At 47.4% G+C, this 20,659-nt stretch overlaps 1 protein-coding gene across 2 annotated transcripts in view; it reads left to right on the top strand.

The window, feature by feature from the left end:
* The first annotated feature begins 6,187 nt into the window (after positions 1-6,187).
* The window catches only part of LOC144694960 (prosaposin-like), a 28,714-nt gene continuing 14,242 nt past the window's right edge, over positions 6,188-20,659 (top strand). Inside the window, exons 1-4 of one of the 2 annotated variants that reach the window (XM_078565770.1) lie at positions 6,188-6,338; positions 11,577-11,710; positions 16,522-16,596; positions 18,948-19,073. In XM_078565770.1, the coding sequence (XP_078421896.1) occupies positions 6,296-6,338; positions 11,577-11,710; positions 16,522-16,596; positions 18,948-19,073 (378 nt within the window). In that variant the 5' untranslated portion in view covers positions 6,188-6,295. The remainder of the gene's footprint in view (positions 6,339-11,576; positions 11,711-16,521; positions 16,597-18,947; positions 19,074-20,659) is intronic. The other variant, XM_078565769.1, reaches the window with a different exon arrangement.

Genomic DNA, 20,659 nt, shown 5'->3' with positions numbered 1-20,659 from the left:
GCGGCAATCGGGTCCACACCGGCATTTTACACGGGCGAGCCAATTAAGGCCTGCCCAGCATACTTCACGACTCCAGTGCATAGCGGGAGTGGGCAGGAGGGCGGTGGTGGGCGTCCTTAGCCCGCCAGGTCCAATGACAACCCGGTAGCCTGTATAAAGGAAGACCTGACAGCCTTGCAAAGGCCGCTCGCAATGGCTGGGCGAAGGGCTCTGCAGAGGGGCAATGGAGGTGATGCAAGTCCGGAGGGTAGGCCATTGGGGCAGGCCAGGCTGGAGGGTAGGCCATGGGGGCAGGCCAGGCCGGAGGGTAGGCCATGGGGACAGGCCAGCCTGGAGGGTAGGCCATGGGGGCAGGCCAGGCCGGAGGGTAGGCCATGGGGGCAGGCCAGGCTGGAGGGTAGGCCATGGGAACAGGCCAGGCCCAAGGCTAGGCCATGGGGGCAGGCCAGGCTGGAGGGTAGGCCATTGGGGCAGGTCAGGCTGGAGGGTAGGCCATGGGGGCAGGCCAGGCTGGAGGGTAGGCCATGGGGGCAGGCCAGGCCAGAGGGTAGGCCATGGGGGCAGGCCAGGCTGGAGGGTAGGCCATGGGGGCAGGCCAGGCCAGAGGGTAGGCCATGGGGGCAGGCCAGGCCGGAGGGTAGGCCATCGGGGCAGGCCAGGCCGGAGGGTAGGCCAGCAGGGCAATGTGCCCCTCGTTTTTCAGACGAGTGCCTAGCTGCCCTCCTGGAGGAGGTGGCAGGGCGGGTGGAGGTCCTTTTTCCGAGGGACAAGAGGTGGAGGCCTCCCCATCTGACCAAATGTGCATGGGAGGAGGTGGCCGAGAGTGTGAGTTCCCTTGATGTGGTGCTGTGCACATGGCTCCAGTGCCACAAAAGGTTGAATGACCTCCTGCGCTCGGGAAGGGTGAGTACCATGTTGCCTCTAGTCCCTTAATGCAGCCGTCACCCTTTCCCCCAAACCCCCCAACACCCCCGCCAACTCTGAGTACAGTAACATCATTGAATCCCTCATGGTATGGATCCCTCGCTGGGTGTGACAGCAGAGATTGCCCATGCCCAGTTCACCCTGAGAGGGTTAAGCTAGGATGTATTCTGCATCCACAGCATGTGTGACACTGACACCCAGAGTATAGAATAGGGTTGAAAGTCAAGAATCTGCACCTAGGCAGAGTGCTGGAACTGGGAAACATGTCACAGTCAGGATGCTAACATGCTGGGAGGGGAGCTTCCAGTTGACGGGGCACCAATCCATCTGCTGGTGTTTGCACTCCACGCGCTTGTGCCTCCTTGCTTAGCAAATTGACACCTTATGGTGCCACATGTGAAGGAGGCAGAATTTGGCCAATGGGTGGGGTTGGGGGGGAGGAGGGGGGTGGGGGTCAGCCCTGGCTTGTTTGGGTGAGTGTGCGGCAGCTGCAGGGTAATGAAGAACTGGAGTCCTGCAATGTCCCAGTCTGGCTGGGTTGGCAGGGATGCGATGGGAATTCAGGTGCAGGCTGGACTAACCAATGCTCCTCTCTCCTCAGGAAAAGACTGTGCACAATGCGTCGGAGCGAATGGAAAGAGTGTCCTCTGCAGTCACTGTCGCCGAGTGAAAAAAAAAAAGTGGCATCACAGGAAAACCGTAAGTTCATTGGTTGGTAAGTAACTGCTAGTTTGAACTACCTATTCTGAGTTGATTTCAGATTTCAGATCCTGGGCCCAGGATCGGAGGCCGAACACTTCACCTTTAACTCAGCAGAGAGAGCGAGTTCCAGTTAATTTTAAAAAGTGTGTTTTGAATCTCCATTCTAACTTGCTTTCAGATTAAAGGTAAATAGGAGAAATATTTTACAGATTGATAAACTAAAGACCAATAGGAAATTTAAAAACAAATTGAAAAACGAATTGAATAAATTAGAGATGCAGGGCCAGGCGATGTGTTGTAGCTGCATGATGAGGGAGCTGGTGGACCCCATTGTGGTTCCGAGTGACCACATCTGTAGCAAATGTTGGTTGCTTGAGGAACTCTGGCCCCTCTGCCAGTGACCGTGGCATCCGACGAGGCTGCAGCGACTGGGGAGAAGCCCACTGTGGAACTGGCCGCCAAGGTCATCAAGGTCAACAGGACAGCACAGTGAGCAGGCTGTCTCAGGTGCCAGTGCCAGCGAGGGGACAGCACCCAGACGTAGCACCCGTAAGGCACCTTAGGCACACTACGGGTTTCTCACTGGTCCTTTTATGTGGCCCATGGTACTTAGTTGAAGACTTGTTGTGATGTCCAACACCGCTTTTGTTTTACTTTATGAATTTACTTCTGTTCACTCAATAAATTTTGACATGTTGCCATGCCTCAGGGTGATTCCTTATTTCTGCAAGTGGACGGGAAGCCAGGATGTAATGAGTGAGTTGTTTGACATTGAGCTTTATTGACAAGGGCCTTAGTTAATGTTAGTATCCAGGCTGATTTAGCACTCAGGTATCGAATATGGAGCCTACAGGCCTGACATGTGCTGAAGGTCCATCTGTGCTGGGCTAGATGAAGGTTCTTTGGGTTAAAGCCTCCCGGGTGTCCCTGCCTCCCTAGAGTATGCCCGGGTCAGCGCCTAGCCCCTCAGTGTTCTCCTGTGTGTGCTCATCCTCAGACTCACTGCTGGACTCATCATGTGCATATGGAGCAACTGTGTCCATGTCTTCTTCATCCACTGCGTCGCCCCTTTCCAGTGCCAGATTGTGGAGAGTGCAACATACAACCACTATCAGTGACACACGATCTGGAGGGTATTGGAGTGCACCCCCTGAGCAGTCCAGGCATCGGAAGCGCAACTTGAGAAGACCAATGGTTCTCTCCACCACAGCCCTTGTGGAGGTGTGGTTCCTATTGTACCGCTGCTCAGCCTCTGTTTTTGGATGGCAGAGAGGCATCATGAGTCACCATCTGAGGGGATGACCCTTGTCACCCAGCAGCCATCCATCCAGCCGGGCTGGAGCCCTGACACCTGGGAGTGTCTGAGGATGTAGGCGTTGTGGGAGCTGCCTGGGTACCTTGCACAGACTTGCAGATTCTGCACCCTGTGATCACACACTATCTGCACGTTCATGGAGTGGAAGCCCTTCCTGTTGACAAAGGCACCGGGCTCACCTACTGGCGCTTTAATGGCCACATGTGTACAATCTATTGCATCCTGGACACGGGGGAAGCCAGCAATGGCCGCGAAGCCTCTGGTTCGCTGTGTCTGACATGCCTGGTCCCAGTGGAAGTGGATGAAGGTCAATGCACGTCTGTAACCTGCTTGACACAAGTGTGGACAGCTGATTGGGAGACACTGCAAAGATCACCCACCGACCCCTGGAAGGAGCCAGAGGCATAGAAGGTGAGGGCAGCTGTGACATTTAGAGCCACTGACATGGGGTGTCCACCCACACAGTTAGCGGAGATCTCAGGGCCTATCATCTGACACTTGGAGGTGACTGTCTCCCTTGAGAGTCGGAGCCTCCTTCGGTACTGCACCTCAGACATATTGAGGTAGCTGCAACACCGCCTGTAAACCCTGGCAGCAGGATAGTGGCGTCTTCTGTGGCTCCTTCTGCCTTGGACTTCCTGTTGGCCCTTTGCCCCTTGTGCCTGCGCCTCTCCTCTCAAAGGTGGCTCCCCTGGTGGCTGAATTTGCACTCCTGGCCTCCTCCCCCTTCTAGCCCTCCCTCTCTCCTCAGGAGTTGCCCCCAGTGGAAAGCACAACTCCCTTTCCCAGGCTAAGGGAAGGCTTCCTGAAAGCTGCAGGCCCCAGAAATTATTTCTACTGTAGAGTCCTGACCAAGGCTTTTACTCCTGTCCTAGCAGCTGGTATGAGTTTTGAAGTCTTCCTGCTCATTCAGGCAAGTATAAGCTACTTTCACACTTAAATCCTTCAAACATCACATTCGCCACCCCACTCACCCCTCTTATCCCGAGGTTTACACAAATGTCTCCTACCCGCCTGCCCATTGCGTCCATGCGATGTCCTGAAGATCACACGGGCTGTGAAGAATCGAGATCAATTGCTGCCTCAAGAGCCTTAACCGGCCGGTTAATTGATGGTGGGTGCGCTTCCGAACTTATAGCGCGCGCCTTCCCAAATATCGCGATGGCGTGCGGTGACATTGGGATGCTTGCCCAACGTCACCACGCGTCATTTTATGCAGGCCCGCCCCCCCACACGCCAACAGGAAAATTCTGGCCTATGTTTCTAATCATCATCCCTTGACATTCAATGGCATTACCATCACTCAATCCCCCACTATCAACATCCTGGGGGTTACCATTGACCAGAAACTGAACTGGACCAGCCATATAAATACTGTGGCTACAAGAACAGGTCAGAAGCTAGGAACCCTGCGATGAGTAACTCACCTCCTGACTCCCCAAAGCCTGTCCACCATCTACAAGGCACAAGTCAGGAGTGTGATGGAATATTCCCCACTTGCCTGGATGAGTGCAGCTTCCACAACACTCAAGAAGCTCGACACCATCCAGGAGAAAGCAGCCCACTTGATTGGCATCACATCCACAAACATTCACTCTCTTCACCACTGATGCACAGTAGCAGCAGTGTGTATCACCTACAAGATGCACTGCAGAATTCACCAAGGCTCCTTCGACAGTACCTTCCAAACCCACGACCGCTACCATCTAGAAGGACAAGGGCAGGAGATAGATGGGAACACCACCATCTGGAAGTTCCCCTCCAGTCAATCACCATCCTGACTTGGAAATATATCGCCGTTCCTTCACTATCTCTGGGTCAAAATCCTGGAATTCCCTCCCTAACAGCACTGTGGGTGTACCTACACCACATGGACTGCAGCGGTTCAAGAAGGCAGCTCACCACCACCTTCTCAAGGGCAATAAATGCTGGCCCAGCCAGTGAAGCCCACATCCCATGAATGAATAATAAAAAAACTATTCCCTGACTTCTGTCTCTTAAGCAGTTTTGTATTCACATTGCTACTGTCCCTGCAATTCCACAGGCTTTTATTTTGCTCACATCTATTGTGTGGCACTTTAGCAAACATCCTTTGAAAGTTCGTTGACACATCATTCAGATCACCTTCATCAACCCTCTCAGTTATTTCATGGGGTGATCGAAGGGAATCCTAGAATCTTTCAGCCAATCAGCCCATTGTGCACATGCTGTCCAATTTAGTCCCAAATGGCAGTTTTTTTGCCCTGAAGCCAGCAAATTAGTTCTCGCCATGGGCATGTCTAATTGCTTTTTAAAGGTTGAAATCTGATTCCACCAACCTTTCAAGAAGCTTATTCCAGATCTTGATAACCCTCTGTCTGAAAAACCAATGGCCTCCTTCCATGCTATAAAGTCAGTGTTGTCACTGTTGGAATGTAGGAAATGCAGCAGCCAATTTGTGCACAGCAAGCTCCCACAGACAGCAGCATGATAAAGACCTGTTTTTGAATCTTTTTTTTAATGATGTTGACTGAGGTATAAATATTGGCCAGGACATCAGGGATAACTCTCCTGCCCTTCTTTGAAGTAATGGCACCGGGCCTTTTTCCACCCACCGAGAGGGCTGATGGAGCATCAGTTTAATGTCTTATCTGAAAGATGGCACCACTGACTGTCCAGCTCCCCTTCAATAGTGCACTGGAGTGTCAGCTTTGTTTTTGTGCTCAAGTCTCTGGAGTGGGAATTGAATCCACAGCCTTCTGACTCAGAGATGTGAGTGTTGCCCACTGATGCACAACTGAAGGATGACAGGAGGCTAAAAACATATTTTGAAGGAGTTCCCTCCAATATTTGCCTCCAACTCCTGAGAATACATTCCTACAAGATGTAGGATAAAACCCCTTCTAAAGACCCTACCATAGCACTGACTGTGGTCCTGTGGAGTATAAAGTGTAGACAACCTGGCCTGGCTGTTTGAGACTTGTATAACCCAAGACCCAAAGATTTTTGTCACTGATAATGTAGGATGTGGGTGAGAAAGTGAACACAGTAAAAATTCCATGGAAAAAATGTGAAATTCTCCTGAATTTCTTCACTAGCAGCCTTAAAGTGAAGCCGTAAATTTAAAGTGGCTTCCCTTGAATGTGAGATTTTAATTCTAACTCAGTGACTGAAAGGTGATACTGCTTTAAGAACTGGCACACTGCTATAAATCTGTCGCTTTGACTAAGGGGCGGGGATAAAGGCAGGTCATGGTCCCTATTGGGTGAGCCTTCCCCGTTTTACACTATCCTGTAAGAGGCTAACAAAGTCTTTGGTCAGGGCTGCTGCTATATAACAGAGAGTCAGTGTGGTTTGTACAGTAAGGAGGCAGAGATGGCTCTCTTTCTGTTCCTTGTCTTTTTATCCTTCTCTCCAGGTAAGATGTTAGCTGCTGTGCAAAATGATTTTCTTTAGTGCAGGAGCCTCACGCGCACTGACAGAGGGCAGAGTTCCACTGACAGTCAGTGTTCATCGCTTCACACTGTTATGTGGCTTCTTTTAAGTAGTTGTATTGTTGCTGCTCAAGTTGTAATCCGAAATTGTAATCTGTTTCCACTTTGTGTGCCCAATGACACTGATGTGTTTAGTTTTATTTCAGGGTCTAGTTGTGTCCAGTGTGAAGGGATGATGCAGTTATTAACTGTAGCTATCATGAACTAAATTTCATCACCTTTCCCATATTTACCCTGTTTCAGGATTTTTATGAGCACACTGTGGAAAACTGGCATTACTCCCACCAATTGGAGAAATGCAAATCAACTGAAACAGGGGCCAGGAAAGGCATTGTGTGCTTGTAGTAACTGCATCAGCCTGACACCAGAGACACAAGTAGAAAATATTGAACGTGTAGACTGTCTGCCAGGAACCAGAACCCTTTTTCTATTGCGCTAGTTCGGGGTCCTGACCATCATCTCTTGCAAAACTGGCAAGTTTTCAGTGTTGGGTGGGCAATGTCTGCTAGAAAGGGAGCATATAATCTAAGCAAGCAGATCAGTGCTGTCAGAGGCTAAACTCAAGGTGCCATCTGCCCTCTCGGGTGGACATAAAAGATGCCATGGCACCATATTATAACAATGATTTCAAAGAAAATGTCTTCATTGGTTGTAAAACGCTTTGGGACATCATGGAGTCATGAAAGATGATGTATAAATACAAGTTCATTCTTTATTTACCCTCTCTACACCTGTCCTCTCTACCTCTCTTTCCTCCTTTAAGACGCTCCTTAAAGCCTACCTCTTTGACCAAGCTTTTGATCATCTGATCTAATGTCACCTTCTATGCCTCAGTGTCATATTTTGTTTTACAGTGTCCCTGTGAAGCGTTGTGAAAATGTTTCATTAGTTTAAAGTGCTGTAGAAATATAAGTTGTTATTGCAGGGCCCTCAAGCAACTCAAAACCCAAACTTTCAGCTTGTTTGAGAAAGAACTCAGTTTAGTCTGAGAGCAAGTCATCGACTTAAACCAAACCGTTGGTTGTGCCTTCTCTTCCAGCTCTCACGCTAAGAGTCCAGAGAAGCCTTCTGCTTGTAAAGTCATGAGGACTCGAAATGTCTACTCTTTTCTTCTCCGCCGATGCTGCCGGACCTGCTGAGTTTTTCCGGGTGGTTCTGTTTTTGCTTGTAAATTAACCCTGCCGGCTGCATGCCTCCATTCAGCAGCTTGCTTCTAAAGTACACGGTATATTTGCCTATGTAAACCGATTTAACAGCAAGTTCCATAGAACTTGACACCTACTTCTTGAAGGGACGAGGAAGAGGAAGAAGGTGCTTTTAATTTAAATACTTCCCAAAAAGTGTGTGTTTGTGTGTATGTGTTTGTGTGTATTTGTGTGTGTGTTTTTTTGTATATGTGTTTGTGTGTGCGTGTATTAGTGTGTATGTGTATTTGTGTCTGTGTTTGTTTGTGTGTGTTTGTGTATTTGTGTGTATTTGTGTGTGTATATGTTTGTGTGTGTGTTTGTGTTTGCATGTATTTGTGTGTGTATGTGTTTGTGTGTGTGTATTTGTGTCTGTGTTTGTTTGTGTGTATTTGTGTGTATGTATTTGTGTGTGTTTGTGTGTGTGTATGTGTTTGTGTGTGTGTTTGTGTTTGCGTGTATGTGTGTGTGTATTTGTGTTTGTGTTTGCGTGTATTTGTGTGTGTTTGTGTGTGTGTATTTGTGTCTGTGTTTGTGTGTGTGTATTTGTGTCTGTTTGTGTGTATTTGTGTGTGTGTTTGTGTATTTGTGTGTGTCTGTGTGTGTATCTGTTTGTGTGCGTGTTTGTGTTTGCGTGTATTTGTGTGTGTGTGTGTGTGTATTTGTGTTTGCGTGTATTTGTGCATGTGTGTGTTTGTGTGTATTTGTGTGTATGTGTGTTTGTGTATTTGTGTGTGTATTTGTGTGTGTGTGTCTGTCTGTCTGTTCGTCCTATGGTCCACATTCACTGTGCAGACACAAAACTTGATTTTCTTTCTAACTCCCTCTGCCTGCCCAAAACCAATAGAAATGGTGCAGGTGACCTATCGGCACCAGCACCCACACAGCCCCAAGCTGGCCGACTGTAATTTGGAATTGCAGGTCGAGAGGAGACCAATACCTTCCCTGCCCTACAAAGGGTATTTAAATTTGCAGGTCGAGTTCCCATTCCATCCTCAGGGTCCAATTGGCCACTCTAATTTGAGTCCTGTTGTGCTGTGTAGAGTAGTGTTGGACCCTCCATCCAAAAAAACCTGCCAGGAACAGCAGCCAGAGCCCAAAGCCCTCCAGGAAAGTGGAATTGTACTTTAAATTTTTCCTTGTGAGTGAGTAGGGTCAGGCGTAACTCCTCTGGGCCCTACAAAGAAAGCTTTGGTCCCCTTTTTGCCCTGCAATTTCTCCACTGGCCAGGATTCACCCTCCAGAAGCACTTGGCTGCTGGTGACAGTACCAGAGGTTGGGGACGGTCCCTAGTGAAAGCTTCCTTGTTGACCAGCTTTTAACTGCCAGGCAACCACATGCTTCCCACCAAACATACCTCCTTTTGGTCAGGAAGTCAGCAAGCGACATATTTGTGAGGCATGGCCATTAAATTGCTCCATAGGCCGGAATTCAAACCCCATCAGGGGCAGCTGGGGGAATTTAAATTCAATTCATTAATAACTCTGGAATAAAATACTAGTCTAATTATTAATGATCATGAAACTAATGGATTGTCGTAAAACCCATTTGGTTCATTAATGTCCTTTCGGGGGCAAGTCTGTTATCCACACCTGGTCAGCCTACATATGACTCCAAACCCACAACACAATGGGTGACTCTTAGCCACCCTCTGAAATGGCCTCATGAGCCACTCAGCTACAAAAAAGCACCTCTGGGTGTACCTAACCCACATGGGCTGCAGCAGTTCAAGAAGGCGGCTCACCACCACCTTCTCAAGGAGAATTCGAGATGGGCCAAGAAATGCTGGCCTTGCCAGTGATGCTCACCTCCCACCAACGGGTATAATAAAAGAGCAGCTCAAGTCAAGCCTAAGGAGTAATCATGCGGGGCCCAGAGGAAACCCAAGGAATTCCATTAGAGCCAGGAATCAGATTTCAGGAGGGGAGGGAATTAGCAACAATCTCCATGTGTTTACCTCAGTTCTCATGTGTCTTTAAGCAGGGTAGCATTAAAATTTAAATACCTTTTGCAGGGCGGGGAAGGGGCTGGTATCCTCTCGACCTGCAATTCCAAATTACAGTCGGCCAGCTTGGGGCTGTGTGGGTGCTGGTGCTGATAGGTCTCCTGCACCATTTCAACTGGTTTCGGGCAGGCAGAGGGAGTTAGAAAGAAAATCGAGTTTTGTGTTTGCACAGTGAATCAAACCATGTGGACCATAGGGCAGACACACACACACACACACACACACACACAAATACACACATACACACACAAACACAAATACACATACACACATACACAAATACACACATACACACACACACAAACACACGCACACAAATACACACACACATACACAAATACACACATACACATACAAATACACACAGACAGACACACAAATACACACATACACACACAAAGACGCACACACAAATACAAACACACACACATGCACAAATACATACACACAAATACACACACACAAATACACATACACACACATAAATACACACATACACATAAACACACGCACACGCACACACAAATACACACATACACACACACATACACAAATACACACACAAACACACAAATGCACACACAGACACACAAATACACATGCACAAACACAAATACACACATGCACAAATACACACACACAAATACACATAGACACACACAAATACACATAGACACACACAAATACACATACACACACACAGACACACAATTTTTTGAAAGTATTTAAATTAGAAGCACCTTCTTCTTCTTTCTCATCCCTTCAAGAAGGAGTAGGTGACAACTGTTGTCAAGTTCTATGGAACGTGCTGTTAAATTGATTAACGTGGGCAAGTATACCCTGTACTTTAGAAGCAAGCTGCTGAATGGCGCAATCATGCGATATTTTGCTCAGCGGATGTGCGCGGGAGTCAGCAGCACTCCCACTGACAATTAACACGCCAATTAAGGCCATTAAAGTAACAATTGAATTAAATTTTTCGCTGCCCGTCCAATCTTATGGTCGGCGGGCGGGCGAAAAGGCCAAGCGGCCTTTTGGATTTTTTTACATAACCTCATCGACGGGTGGGATGAGGTTTCGATCCATCAAGAAAAAAATTTTTTAAATTCTCAAACTAATTTCTAACATGTCCCTGGGTCACATGGAGGGGACGTGTTATAAACATTTTTAAATTCTTTATTTTCACTGTTCAAAATATTCATCTCCCTAAGGCAGCTCTGTGCCTCAGGGAGTTTTTCCTGAGCGCACCCGCGTGCATGTGCAAAGTTCCCCGCTTGCCCTCCTTTCCCCTCCCCCTCCCGCCCACCCCATCGCAGGCGGCAGTCGGCTTCCCGCCTGCCCCCACCAAGCCCGCCCGACGAGGGCAAAATCCCGGCCCGACGTTTCTATCTTTCCTCAGATCCCACGGAAGGTCATCTGGCCCTGAAACGTTAACTCTGTTCCTCTCTCCACAGATGCTGCCTGACCTGCTGAGTTTTTCCAGCATTTTCTGTTTTTATTGCAGTTTTCCAGCATCCGCAGTATTTTGCTTTTGTAGGCATATTGCTCTAGCCACAGCTGATTGTAACCACTAACTTTGAATGAAACCGAACGTAAATTGAATGTAGGCCTCACGGACAAAGGAGGTTACGTCCTCAAATCGGTTCTGAGGCAAGCATCAGATGGTGCCAGGAGACAGGAAATGCAGGAAGCACAAAGCAGGTCAGGCAGCGTCTGTGGAGGAAGGAAGGTAGAGTTTACGGTTCAGATCCAACAAGCTAGATCAACAGGGGGCATGGAAACTGGCCTCAGCATCCACGGGCAAAAGAGGGAAAAGTCAACTCTGGTTCCTGCCCCTCATCGCTGTCCAGTGACCTCAGCCTCAGACCATGTACCTGGTTTTAACTCTGTGAAGTGAATGGGTTTGGAGGGAATTAAAATTTGAACTTTTGTGTTGGGGTGGGCAATGTCTATCTGTTTTTGATTTCTCTCAGCTCTGGCCAAATTTGAACGGACGAATAAGTCATGTCCTCACGACAGAATAAACCAATGCCAGGACCTGCAGGTAGCCATGCAGTGCAGAGTCGTGAGTGATTGTCTGGAGACTGAATGGAGAGAGCCTAAAGTGGTAAGTGGTCTCGAGACTAATGTTATTGCTACGTGAGCGCAAAAGAACGAGTTCTCTCCCACACTAGATGAAGCTCCTTAATATTTGATGTCATTAGCTGACCCATAACTAATATGGTTTGTGCTTCTTCATCATATATTTATAAATTTTTAAGTCTGCCGTTGATTCTTTCTTGAGTTCAGCAACATTAGTGCTACAGTAATAGGCCCAGCTTTATGGTTTTAACTGGAGTGGACACACACAGTCCTATATCTAATCACTGCCCCCTATTACATATTACATAGGGTAACCTGGGCTCTAATCATATACCCTCAGGCTCTGGGTCAGGTATTTGTGTCATGTGTGTACAATTCTCGAATGGTTACAGCACAGAAGGAGGCCATTCAGCCTGTTGTGTCCATGCTGGCTCTCTGCAGGAACAACTCACCAAGGCCCATTCCCCCGCCTTTTCCCTGTGGCCCTGCGATTTTTTTCTCTTCAGATAATTAACTAACTTCCTTTGAAAGCCTCAATTGAATTTGCCCCCGCCACACTCTCTCGGGGAATGCATTCTGGATCCTAACCACTTGCTGTGTGGAAAGGTTTTTCCTCATATTTCCATTGCTTCTTGAGCCAATCACCCTATATCAGTGTCCTCTGGTTCTCCATCCTACCGTCAATGGGAGCTGTTTCTCTCTATCGATTCTGTCCAGACCCCTCGTGATTTTGAACACCTCTATCAAATCTCCTCTCAGGCTTCTCTTCTCCAAGGAGAACAGTCCCAACTTCTCCAACCTTTCCACCTAACTGAAGTTCCTCATCCCTGGAACCATTCTCGCGAATCTTTTCTGCAGCCTCTCCAATGCCTTCACATCCTTCCTAAAGTTCAGCGCCCAGAACTGGACACAGTACTCCAGCTGAAGCCAAACCAGTGTTTTAAATAAGTTCATCATCCTTGCTTTTTAAGTCTGTGACTATTTATTGAGCTCAAGGTCCTGTCTGCCTTCTTAACCATTTCCTCAGCCTGACCTTCCATCTTCAAGGCCTGAATTTCACACTTGGCGTGCAAGCCAAGTGGACAGGCCTGGAAGCGGATGCGAAATGCGCTTCCGCCCGTGATCAGCCCCCCCCCCCCCCCCCCCCGAACGCTATTTCACGCTGGCTGGCCAATTAGCGGCTAGGCCGCGTGAAACACGCGCTGAGAAAGCCTCAGCGCTGCCATGGGGAGGGGGGCAGGAAGAGGGTGGGCGCCGAGGGTGAGGGTGCAGGTGGGCGACACTAGCGAGTTCCCTGAAGGCAGACAGCTGCTGCAGAGCTGGACAGATTAAATGGGAAGAAAAGAAATGCAGCAAACTGTGCCAGTGCAACACATTCAAGCGCCTGACAGCGCAACTCAAAAAACATCTATCCCCAGGTATCTTTTTTTTTACTATATTTCACCCCGGACACATCATCCCACCCTTGGATGAGGTTTCCTTAAAAACTGGCTGCCCACCTGCTTGTTTTGCCCGTGTGACGAGCGCAAAATCGCACGGGCAACGTGAAAGCGTGGACAATAGGGTTTTTAATGACTTTAATTGGCCCCTTTAATTGTCGGCGGGTGCAGCTCGGACTCCCGCGTGCTCCCACCGACCTCCATCTCGCTGACGTGTGCGATGACGTTGGGAGTACGTGCCCGACGTCGCTTTCACATGCGTTCGGGTCGGGCGCACACCTGCTCAATCAACGTAAAATCCTGGCCCAGCAATTATACCCACCCCACCCCACCCCAGGTCCCTCTGTTCCCCAACCCCCTTTATTGCCCCCTTTTATTTTATATTGCCTCTCCTCATCCTCCCGAACAAAATGAATCGCTTCACACTTCTGGTGCGGTAAGTTTCATCTGCCAGTCAATCTCTCCGAACACAGACTGTGTTCGTACATCAGGCTTCATCACAATCATGAAGCTGCTTTATTTTACAGCAGTGAACATGGAGAGCAAGTTATGATCAGATTTACTTGATTCAATCAGCTATAAATAAAGCACATGCCAAGGTAGCCCCCACAAGGGAGATGACTCAGTCGTCCTCTAACTATTCTGCAGCATTTCCAAACATCATTATCACAGTGAAGCCCTTCAGCTTCAGACAGCCTTCCTGTTACAATAAAACAAAGTATTTTTATTTATATAGCGCCTGGCATCAGGATGGTCCAAAAGGTTTCACAACCAGCGATCTACTTTTAAAGTGTAATGCCTGTAGCAATGCCTGTGTCCCAGTGGACCCGCATCAAAGACAGCAGTCAAAAGGCTATTGGTTGTTGTTTAGTCACTGGGGGGAACCATTATAATTTGATATTAACTGCCTCTCATATAGCTGCCTTTATTTTAAACTTGTTGGAATACATTTTTCTTGAAAGGAATTTGGCAGATTGAGCATAATGTGTAAAATGCGAACACTTTACTGTTATTTAAATGGAGAGAGGCTGCAGAACTTGGTGGTACAGAGGGATCTGGGTGTCCTGGTGCATGAATCACAAAAAGTTAGCGTGCAGGTACAGCAAGTGATTATCGAGGGCAAGTGGAATGTTGGCCTTTATTGCAAGGGGAATGGAATATAAAAATAGGGAAGTTTTGCTGCAGCTGTACAGGGCATTGGTGAGACCACATCTAGAACACAGTGTACAGCTTTGGTCTCCTTATTTGAAAAATATGATTGCATTAGAAGCAGTTCAGAGAAGGTTCACTTGACTCACCCCTGAGCTGAAGAGCTTACCTTGTGAGGAAAGGTTGACCAGGTTGGGCCTATACCCATTGGAGTTTAGAAGAATGAAAGGCAATCCATATAAGATCCTGAGGGGACTTGATAAGTTAGACACTGGGAGGATGTTTCCTGTGGGGTGGGATCTAGAACTCGGGGACACGTTTGTAAATACAAACATTTGCAAGTCAAATAATACAGCAAAGGTTTTAGGCAAGAGATGCAGGATGGATGGGAGGAAGAATTTTTTGACGCATTAAGTGGCAGTGACCTGGAACTCGCGGCATACGAGGGTGGAAATTCATCCACCTGAAATGTTAACTTGGTTTCTCTGTCCACAGATGCTGCCTGAGCTGCTGAGTGTTTCCAGCATTTACAGTTCTATTTCAGGCCCCACTTTCTCGGTTTCACTTCTGCTTGAGGACTTGAATATTAGCAGCAAAAGCCAGCATTGAATTCTTCCCAACTCTCACACGCACTGACCTCTCTCCAACTCCCACACTCACTGACCTCTCTCCAACCCTCACACTCACTGACCTCTCTCCAACCCTCACACACACTGACCTCTCCCCAACTCCCACACTCACTGACCTCTCTCCAACTCCCACACTCACTGACCTCTCTCCAACTCCCATACTCACTGACCTCTCTCCAACCCTCACACACACTGACCTCTCCCCAAATCCCACACGGACTGACCTCTCTCCAACTCCCACACTCACTGACCTTTCTCCAACTCCCACATCCATTGACCTCTCCCCAACTCCTACGAACACTGACCTCTCTCCAACTCCCACACTCACTAACCTTTCTCCAACTCTGACACTCATTGACCTCTCCCCAACTCCTACACACACTGACCTCTCTCCAACTCCCACACGCACTGACCTCTCTACAACTCCCACATCCACTGACCTCTCTCCAACTCCCACACGCACTGACCTCTCTCCAACTCCCACACTCACTGACCTCTCTCCAACTCCCACACGCACTGACCTCTCTCCAACTCCCACACGCACTGACCTCTCTCCAACTCCCACGCACACTGACCTCTCTCCAACTCCCACACTCACTGACCTCTCTCCAACTCCCACACACACTGACCTCTCTCCAACTCCCACACGCAGTGACCTCTCTACAACTCCCACACACACTGACCTCTCTCCAACTCCCACATCCACTGACCTCTCTCCAACTCCCACACTCACTGACCTCTCTCCAACTCCCACATCCACTGACCTCTCTACAACTCCCACATCCACTGACCTCTCTCCAACTCCCACATCCACTGACCTCTCTACAACTCCCACATCCACTGACCTCTCTACAACTCCCACATCCACTGACCTCTCTACAACTCCCACACACACTGACATCGACACAGCTCCCATGCACAGGGAATTCTTACTAAATTGTCGTATGTATGTTTTTCTCCCCACGTTTTGTCCCCTCCGCTCCTGAATGTGCTGCCTCCTTGCTCGGTCAATGTGTGGTGTAGCGGAGCCATAAGGGGCCACAACTCATATTCTCAGATTTCATTCTTCCCTGTGTGCTAACTGAGATCCACTCTAATAGCAGAAAGTGCGTAACTACTGACCTCCACATCCACGGAGTAGTGAAAATCAGCCAGTGATCCCTTCACTATCCATTACCTCTACTGGAAAGTGCAACCTGATGATTCACTCTCTCCCGGGGTACATTTTACTGCTGTGTTTTTGCACAAATCAGTGACTGTACTTCAAACAGTAACCCACTGGTTGTAAAGCATTTTAAGAGCATGAACATGTCATTGTTCTGCACAGAAGCCGATTCCTACTTGTTCATTTTTGCTTGTTGGTGTTCATTGTGATACCACTGCAGTCAAATAGCCCACCAACACTCACTGTATTGGCTCATATATTTCTGAAGCTCACTTGCACCAGATACCCAGTGCTCATAGCCTTGTGAGGAGAGGAGGTGGTAGAAAACTGGGAGGAAGTGTAGAATAATTGAATTGTTTTTGATAATTTGATGCCTCTTTGCAAAGGTTGTAAAGCAAACAAAGGGATGTTCATCATAAATTACAATCCCATCAAATTCATTCTTGTTTTTCAGGATGACGACATCTGTGAGGAGTGTAAAAAGTTCATAGGGCACATTACTGATATGCTGAAGGCCAAAACTGTGCAGGTACTGGTCACTGATAATACACTTGGATCAGGATGAGGGAAGCCCAGAGAAAGCAAACACTGCAATGCTAAATATTCAGCCATTCCCCATAGTTACCATTTAACCATTAAAAGACAGCCTCAGCAGATTGTACTAATCTGAACTGATGCTGCTGCAAAGCTGATTGCAGGGTCTGGCCCTGTGGTCACAACAGGATCACCCTCCCCAGTATTCTCCAAGTATTAGCATCTGGCGTTGGAGAGCAGTCCCATCTCTGTCTGTCCCAGCCCTTCCTGTCTCAGCTCCGTTAGTGACGTGTGCTGCACTTGAGTGTGACGAGTTTGCAGAGGGTTTTACTTAACACTGACGTCAGGGGAAAGATTTCCCTGACACAAAGCCTGGGGTACCTGTCGCACTAGAGTGTTCAGGACTGGGTTAATGTGAGACTGGAGAAACAGTCGCATCCACATAATGAAGTAAAGGGAGTCACATGACTAGTGGCAGCCTGGAAGAAATCTGACTGGAGAGAGCTCCTGGCTGGGGCCAGAAGAATCCGACTGTCCTGTATGTACATAGTTATATTCTATAATAAATAGTGTTCAGACATGTATGGCCCTGTCCTTAGACAATTGCAACCACATACAGCTGTACCCAGAGCTGGGAGCTCAGGAATTTGCCAGGCAGGAAAGCAGAACATTTCCCTACTACATCCCAATAATTAGGCCATGGGCAATGCCAGTGGAGGTCCCACTCAGGATAATGGATTGTAGGAAGGCAGAGATGATGATCTGCAGTGTTCCAGGATGCAGCTACTGACTAACCAGCCAATCGGCCTGTTAAATAGAACCTGGGGATTGTTTCATGTGGTGAATAAAATGGCTCCTGTGCAAAGCCTGTGTTTTACCAAAGGTGACCTCAGAGATCACATGATTATGACAAGCCACAGCACTCAAAAGGCAACAGTGCACAAAGGTATTTCTCCAGACAGAGTAGACCTGTCAGCGGGGATTATCCTACAAGCAGGGTACTCCTGGCTGGATACATCCTGGGAACCGACCAGGCCAATTCACGGATAAGCTACGTGCTTTTCACTGGTTTAACTGCAGTGAAGCTGCTGAGGGACAACTGGTATATATGTGGGGAAGCCCTTTAGAGAACGAGAGCATCCAAAATAGGAACTCAACACCTGTAGCTTGCTACAATGGGTTGCTGCCGAATGGATACTGAAAGATACAGTTTGCATGGTGGACTGTGTTTGGTGTATTTTATGCTGTATGTGTAACTTGCATATTGCACATTATATGTTCTCTCACCATGCACGCTTGATGCTGAAATAGGGGCATCAAAGGCATCCATGCCAGATAATAGCTACCCTGAACAAATCATTTCACGCTGTATATCGTGTAAACTCCTGAACGGGCCTGAGGCTGTCACTCTTAGTCCTGAAAAGTGCCCAGTCTACCTCAGGTTACCCTGGAAGGGCGAGGTATCTCAAACATCTCAGCAACAGGTGAAGGGAACTGTTTCACGCTACTATACATTAGCAACACGTGTGGTATTCGCCACCAACAGGATGCTGCTGTCAAACCAAAAAGACATTCTGTCTCTCACACAAATGAGTAATGTAGTAAATGAATTTCAGTGCCAGTGTGATGCTAGGTATGTAGCCCGTACATCCCAAAGACTGGCAGATTGTATCAAACAACATGTCCCAGCCACTGTTCACAATGGGCAGGGTACAGACTGTACCCAACCAGCCTGTGCTTGCAAAACTCAAAACTCAGTGTCCAACATTTGATGTGATTCCGCGATTGGACAACATTTGCTAAATAATCCTCAGTTTGCTAAGAATTACACTGACAACCAGTTTAAGATTGTCAGCCGGGCTTGCAATGTGGCACATTTGCATGTACTGGAAGCTACATATATTAATACACAGGGCCCTGTTTCTTTACAGACAGAAAGAACATGTACACACATTGTGCCTGTTTCAGCCAAACAAAATAAGTGACAGCCATTCCCTGACTCATTCTTCAGGGCAACACCTTGACCATCAGGCTACCTGGTTTAAATTTCAAACAATGTTTGGCAGTTAACTGTCAGTCACCATCAATTGGTGCATTCTCCATGGTAATGCCTCTAACAATCAGAGTCTACTTGCCAACCAATCAGCATTCTCTTCGCATACAGTATAAATTGTTGTTTTCCCTTATATTGGTATTCTTGCGAAGTGCCCTGATGAGTGCAAGATGAAAAGCTTTAACATGTCTCTTTTTTCAGCAATACTTAAGTTCTGTACTACCTAATGACTATTTATATGCTCTCTACTGTATCATGCCTGCAGATCTGCCAGTTGCTCTCTTTTTTTACAGGATGCCTTGAAAGCTGCATTGCACAAAGGCTGTGATTTGATCCCAATCAAAGAGTTTAAAGACCAGTGTAACAACTATGTTGATACCTATCTGTCCATGATAATTCAATTACTCGAGGAAAAGGTGGTAAGTGCAGTATTAGAGTGTTCAGGGTTGAAAGGGTTAATGTGTGGGACTGGAGAAACAGTACTGCCCAAATGATGATAGAAGAGACACATGACCGAGAGTCAAGAGGAGCATGCTCATGGCTTAGACTGAGTAACACCTAGTCTAGTATATCTGTATATAGCTATGTTCATCCCATACACCAGTTATGGTTCAGACATACCTATGCCTCAACAATCGCTCCTTAGGCAGTCACAACCAACACATAACTTGGTCTCAGATGTGGGATCTTACAACAGTAAGTACATCACTGCAGTTGAAGTTGTGTGAGTTTTACTGCTCAGCGTCATGGAGTTACTGCCTAGAACGCCAGTGCAATATCCCACTTCTGTAAAACACTTGTGCAATTGTAGGGAACCCAGTACTTTCAATTCAGGGTCTGTGGTTGCCACAAAACCATGAAATGGAAAGTTGAAGGTGAGCTGTGTTTTTATCCTGGCTGTAAGCTGTGCATAGACTGTATTTAATCTATTTCACTAATCTGCAGCATTGCCAAAACTCTCAATTTTTCAAAGGGATTCTTCCAATCCTGTTACTGCAAGACCTTTGCTTGGACATTTCCTCTGAGAATCAATTATTAACACTGAAAGACCTTGTTGTATTTGTTGACTGTGATAGATATCTGGAAAGCCCCTTGGATTGTCATATAGCTGAGAAGGTGCAACAGCCCAGACTGAGTCGGGTTTACTGATCTCCTCTGGTCCTCCTGAAGACACTTGCCGATCTTGCATTTACTGTCATTGGTCACCCTCTACTAACTCACTCAAACCCCTCAAGGCAGAATGGTTGTGGGTCCAAACCCCACTCTCAAGATTTGAGCACATAATCTGCCTGCTACTTCAGTGCAGCACTGTGCGGGGTGCAGCACTGTGCTGGGTGCAGCACTGTGCGGAGTGCAGCACTGTTGCAGATGCTGTCTTTCAGATATTACACCAAAATCACACCTGCCTGTATTAGTCATTCTGTTAGATTAAGAAGACTTCAAGGCCCTATTCAAAGGGAGTCCACCCAATGTCCAGCCAGCTTTCTTTGCAAATGCTCTGTCCTCCCTCTCCAGAGTTAGAAACCAAAACAAAACGATGGATTCTATTTGCAAATTCAACATCTGGCAGCTCCAAAAGTCTCTCCCCATTTCCTGCTTTGACTCTGTGTACAATAGGCTTCAGAACTAGACATGCTGATTCAAACATTTCAGGTCTGTGTTCTGACGAAAGGACATCAACCTTGAAACGTTAACTCTGTTTCTCCCCCCACAGATGCTGCCAGACCTGCTGAGTATTCCCAGCATTTTCTGCTTTCAGTACAGCATCCGCAGTATTTTGCTGTTAAGTTGCTGCTTTCTGTCTCAAACCTGACAGACTCTTGTCACTTTTGAAAGTGTCTAGAAATGTAAATCAGAAGCAAAAAGTTACCATTCCCAATTCTGCACCTTGTGATCTGCCAACATCGGTTAATGAGATTCTTGAATGGCAAGAATTTTTTTCCTGTCACTGATCTGAAACCAGTCCATTGGTAATCTGCCTCTTGTCTAAGACGAAAGATGGAAA

The sequence above is a fragment of the Cetorhinus maximus genome, chromosome 20, assembly GCF_964194155.1.
Source record: "Cetorhinus maximus chromosome 20, sCetMax3.hap1.1, whole genome shotgun sequence".
Classification (NCBI taxonomy): Eukaryota; Metazoa; Chordata; class Chondrichthyes; order Lamniformes; family Cetorhinidae; genus Cetorhinus; species Cetorhinus maximus.
Note: the sequence above shows the minus strand (reverse complement) of the source record. Positions and strands in the feature narration are given on the sequence as shown.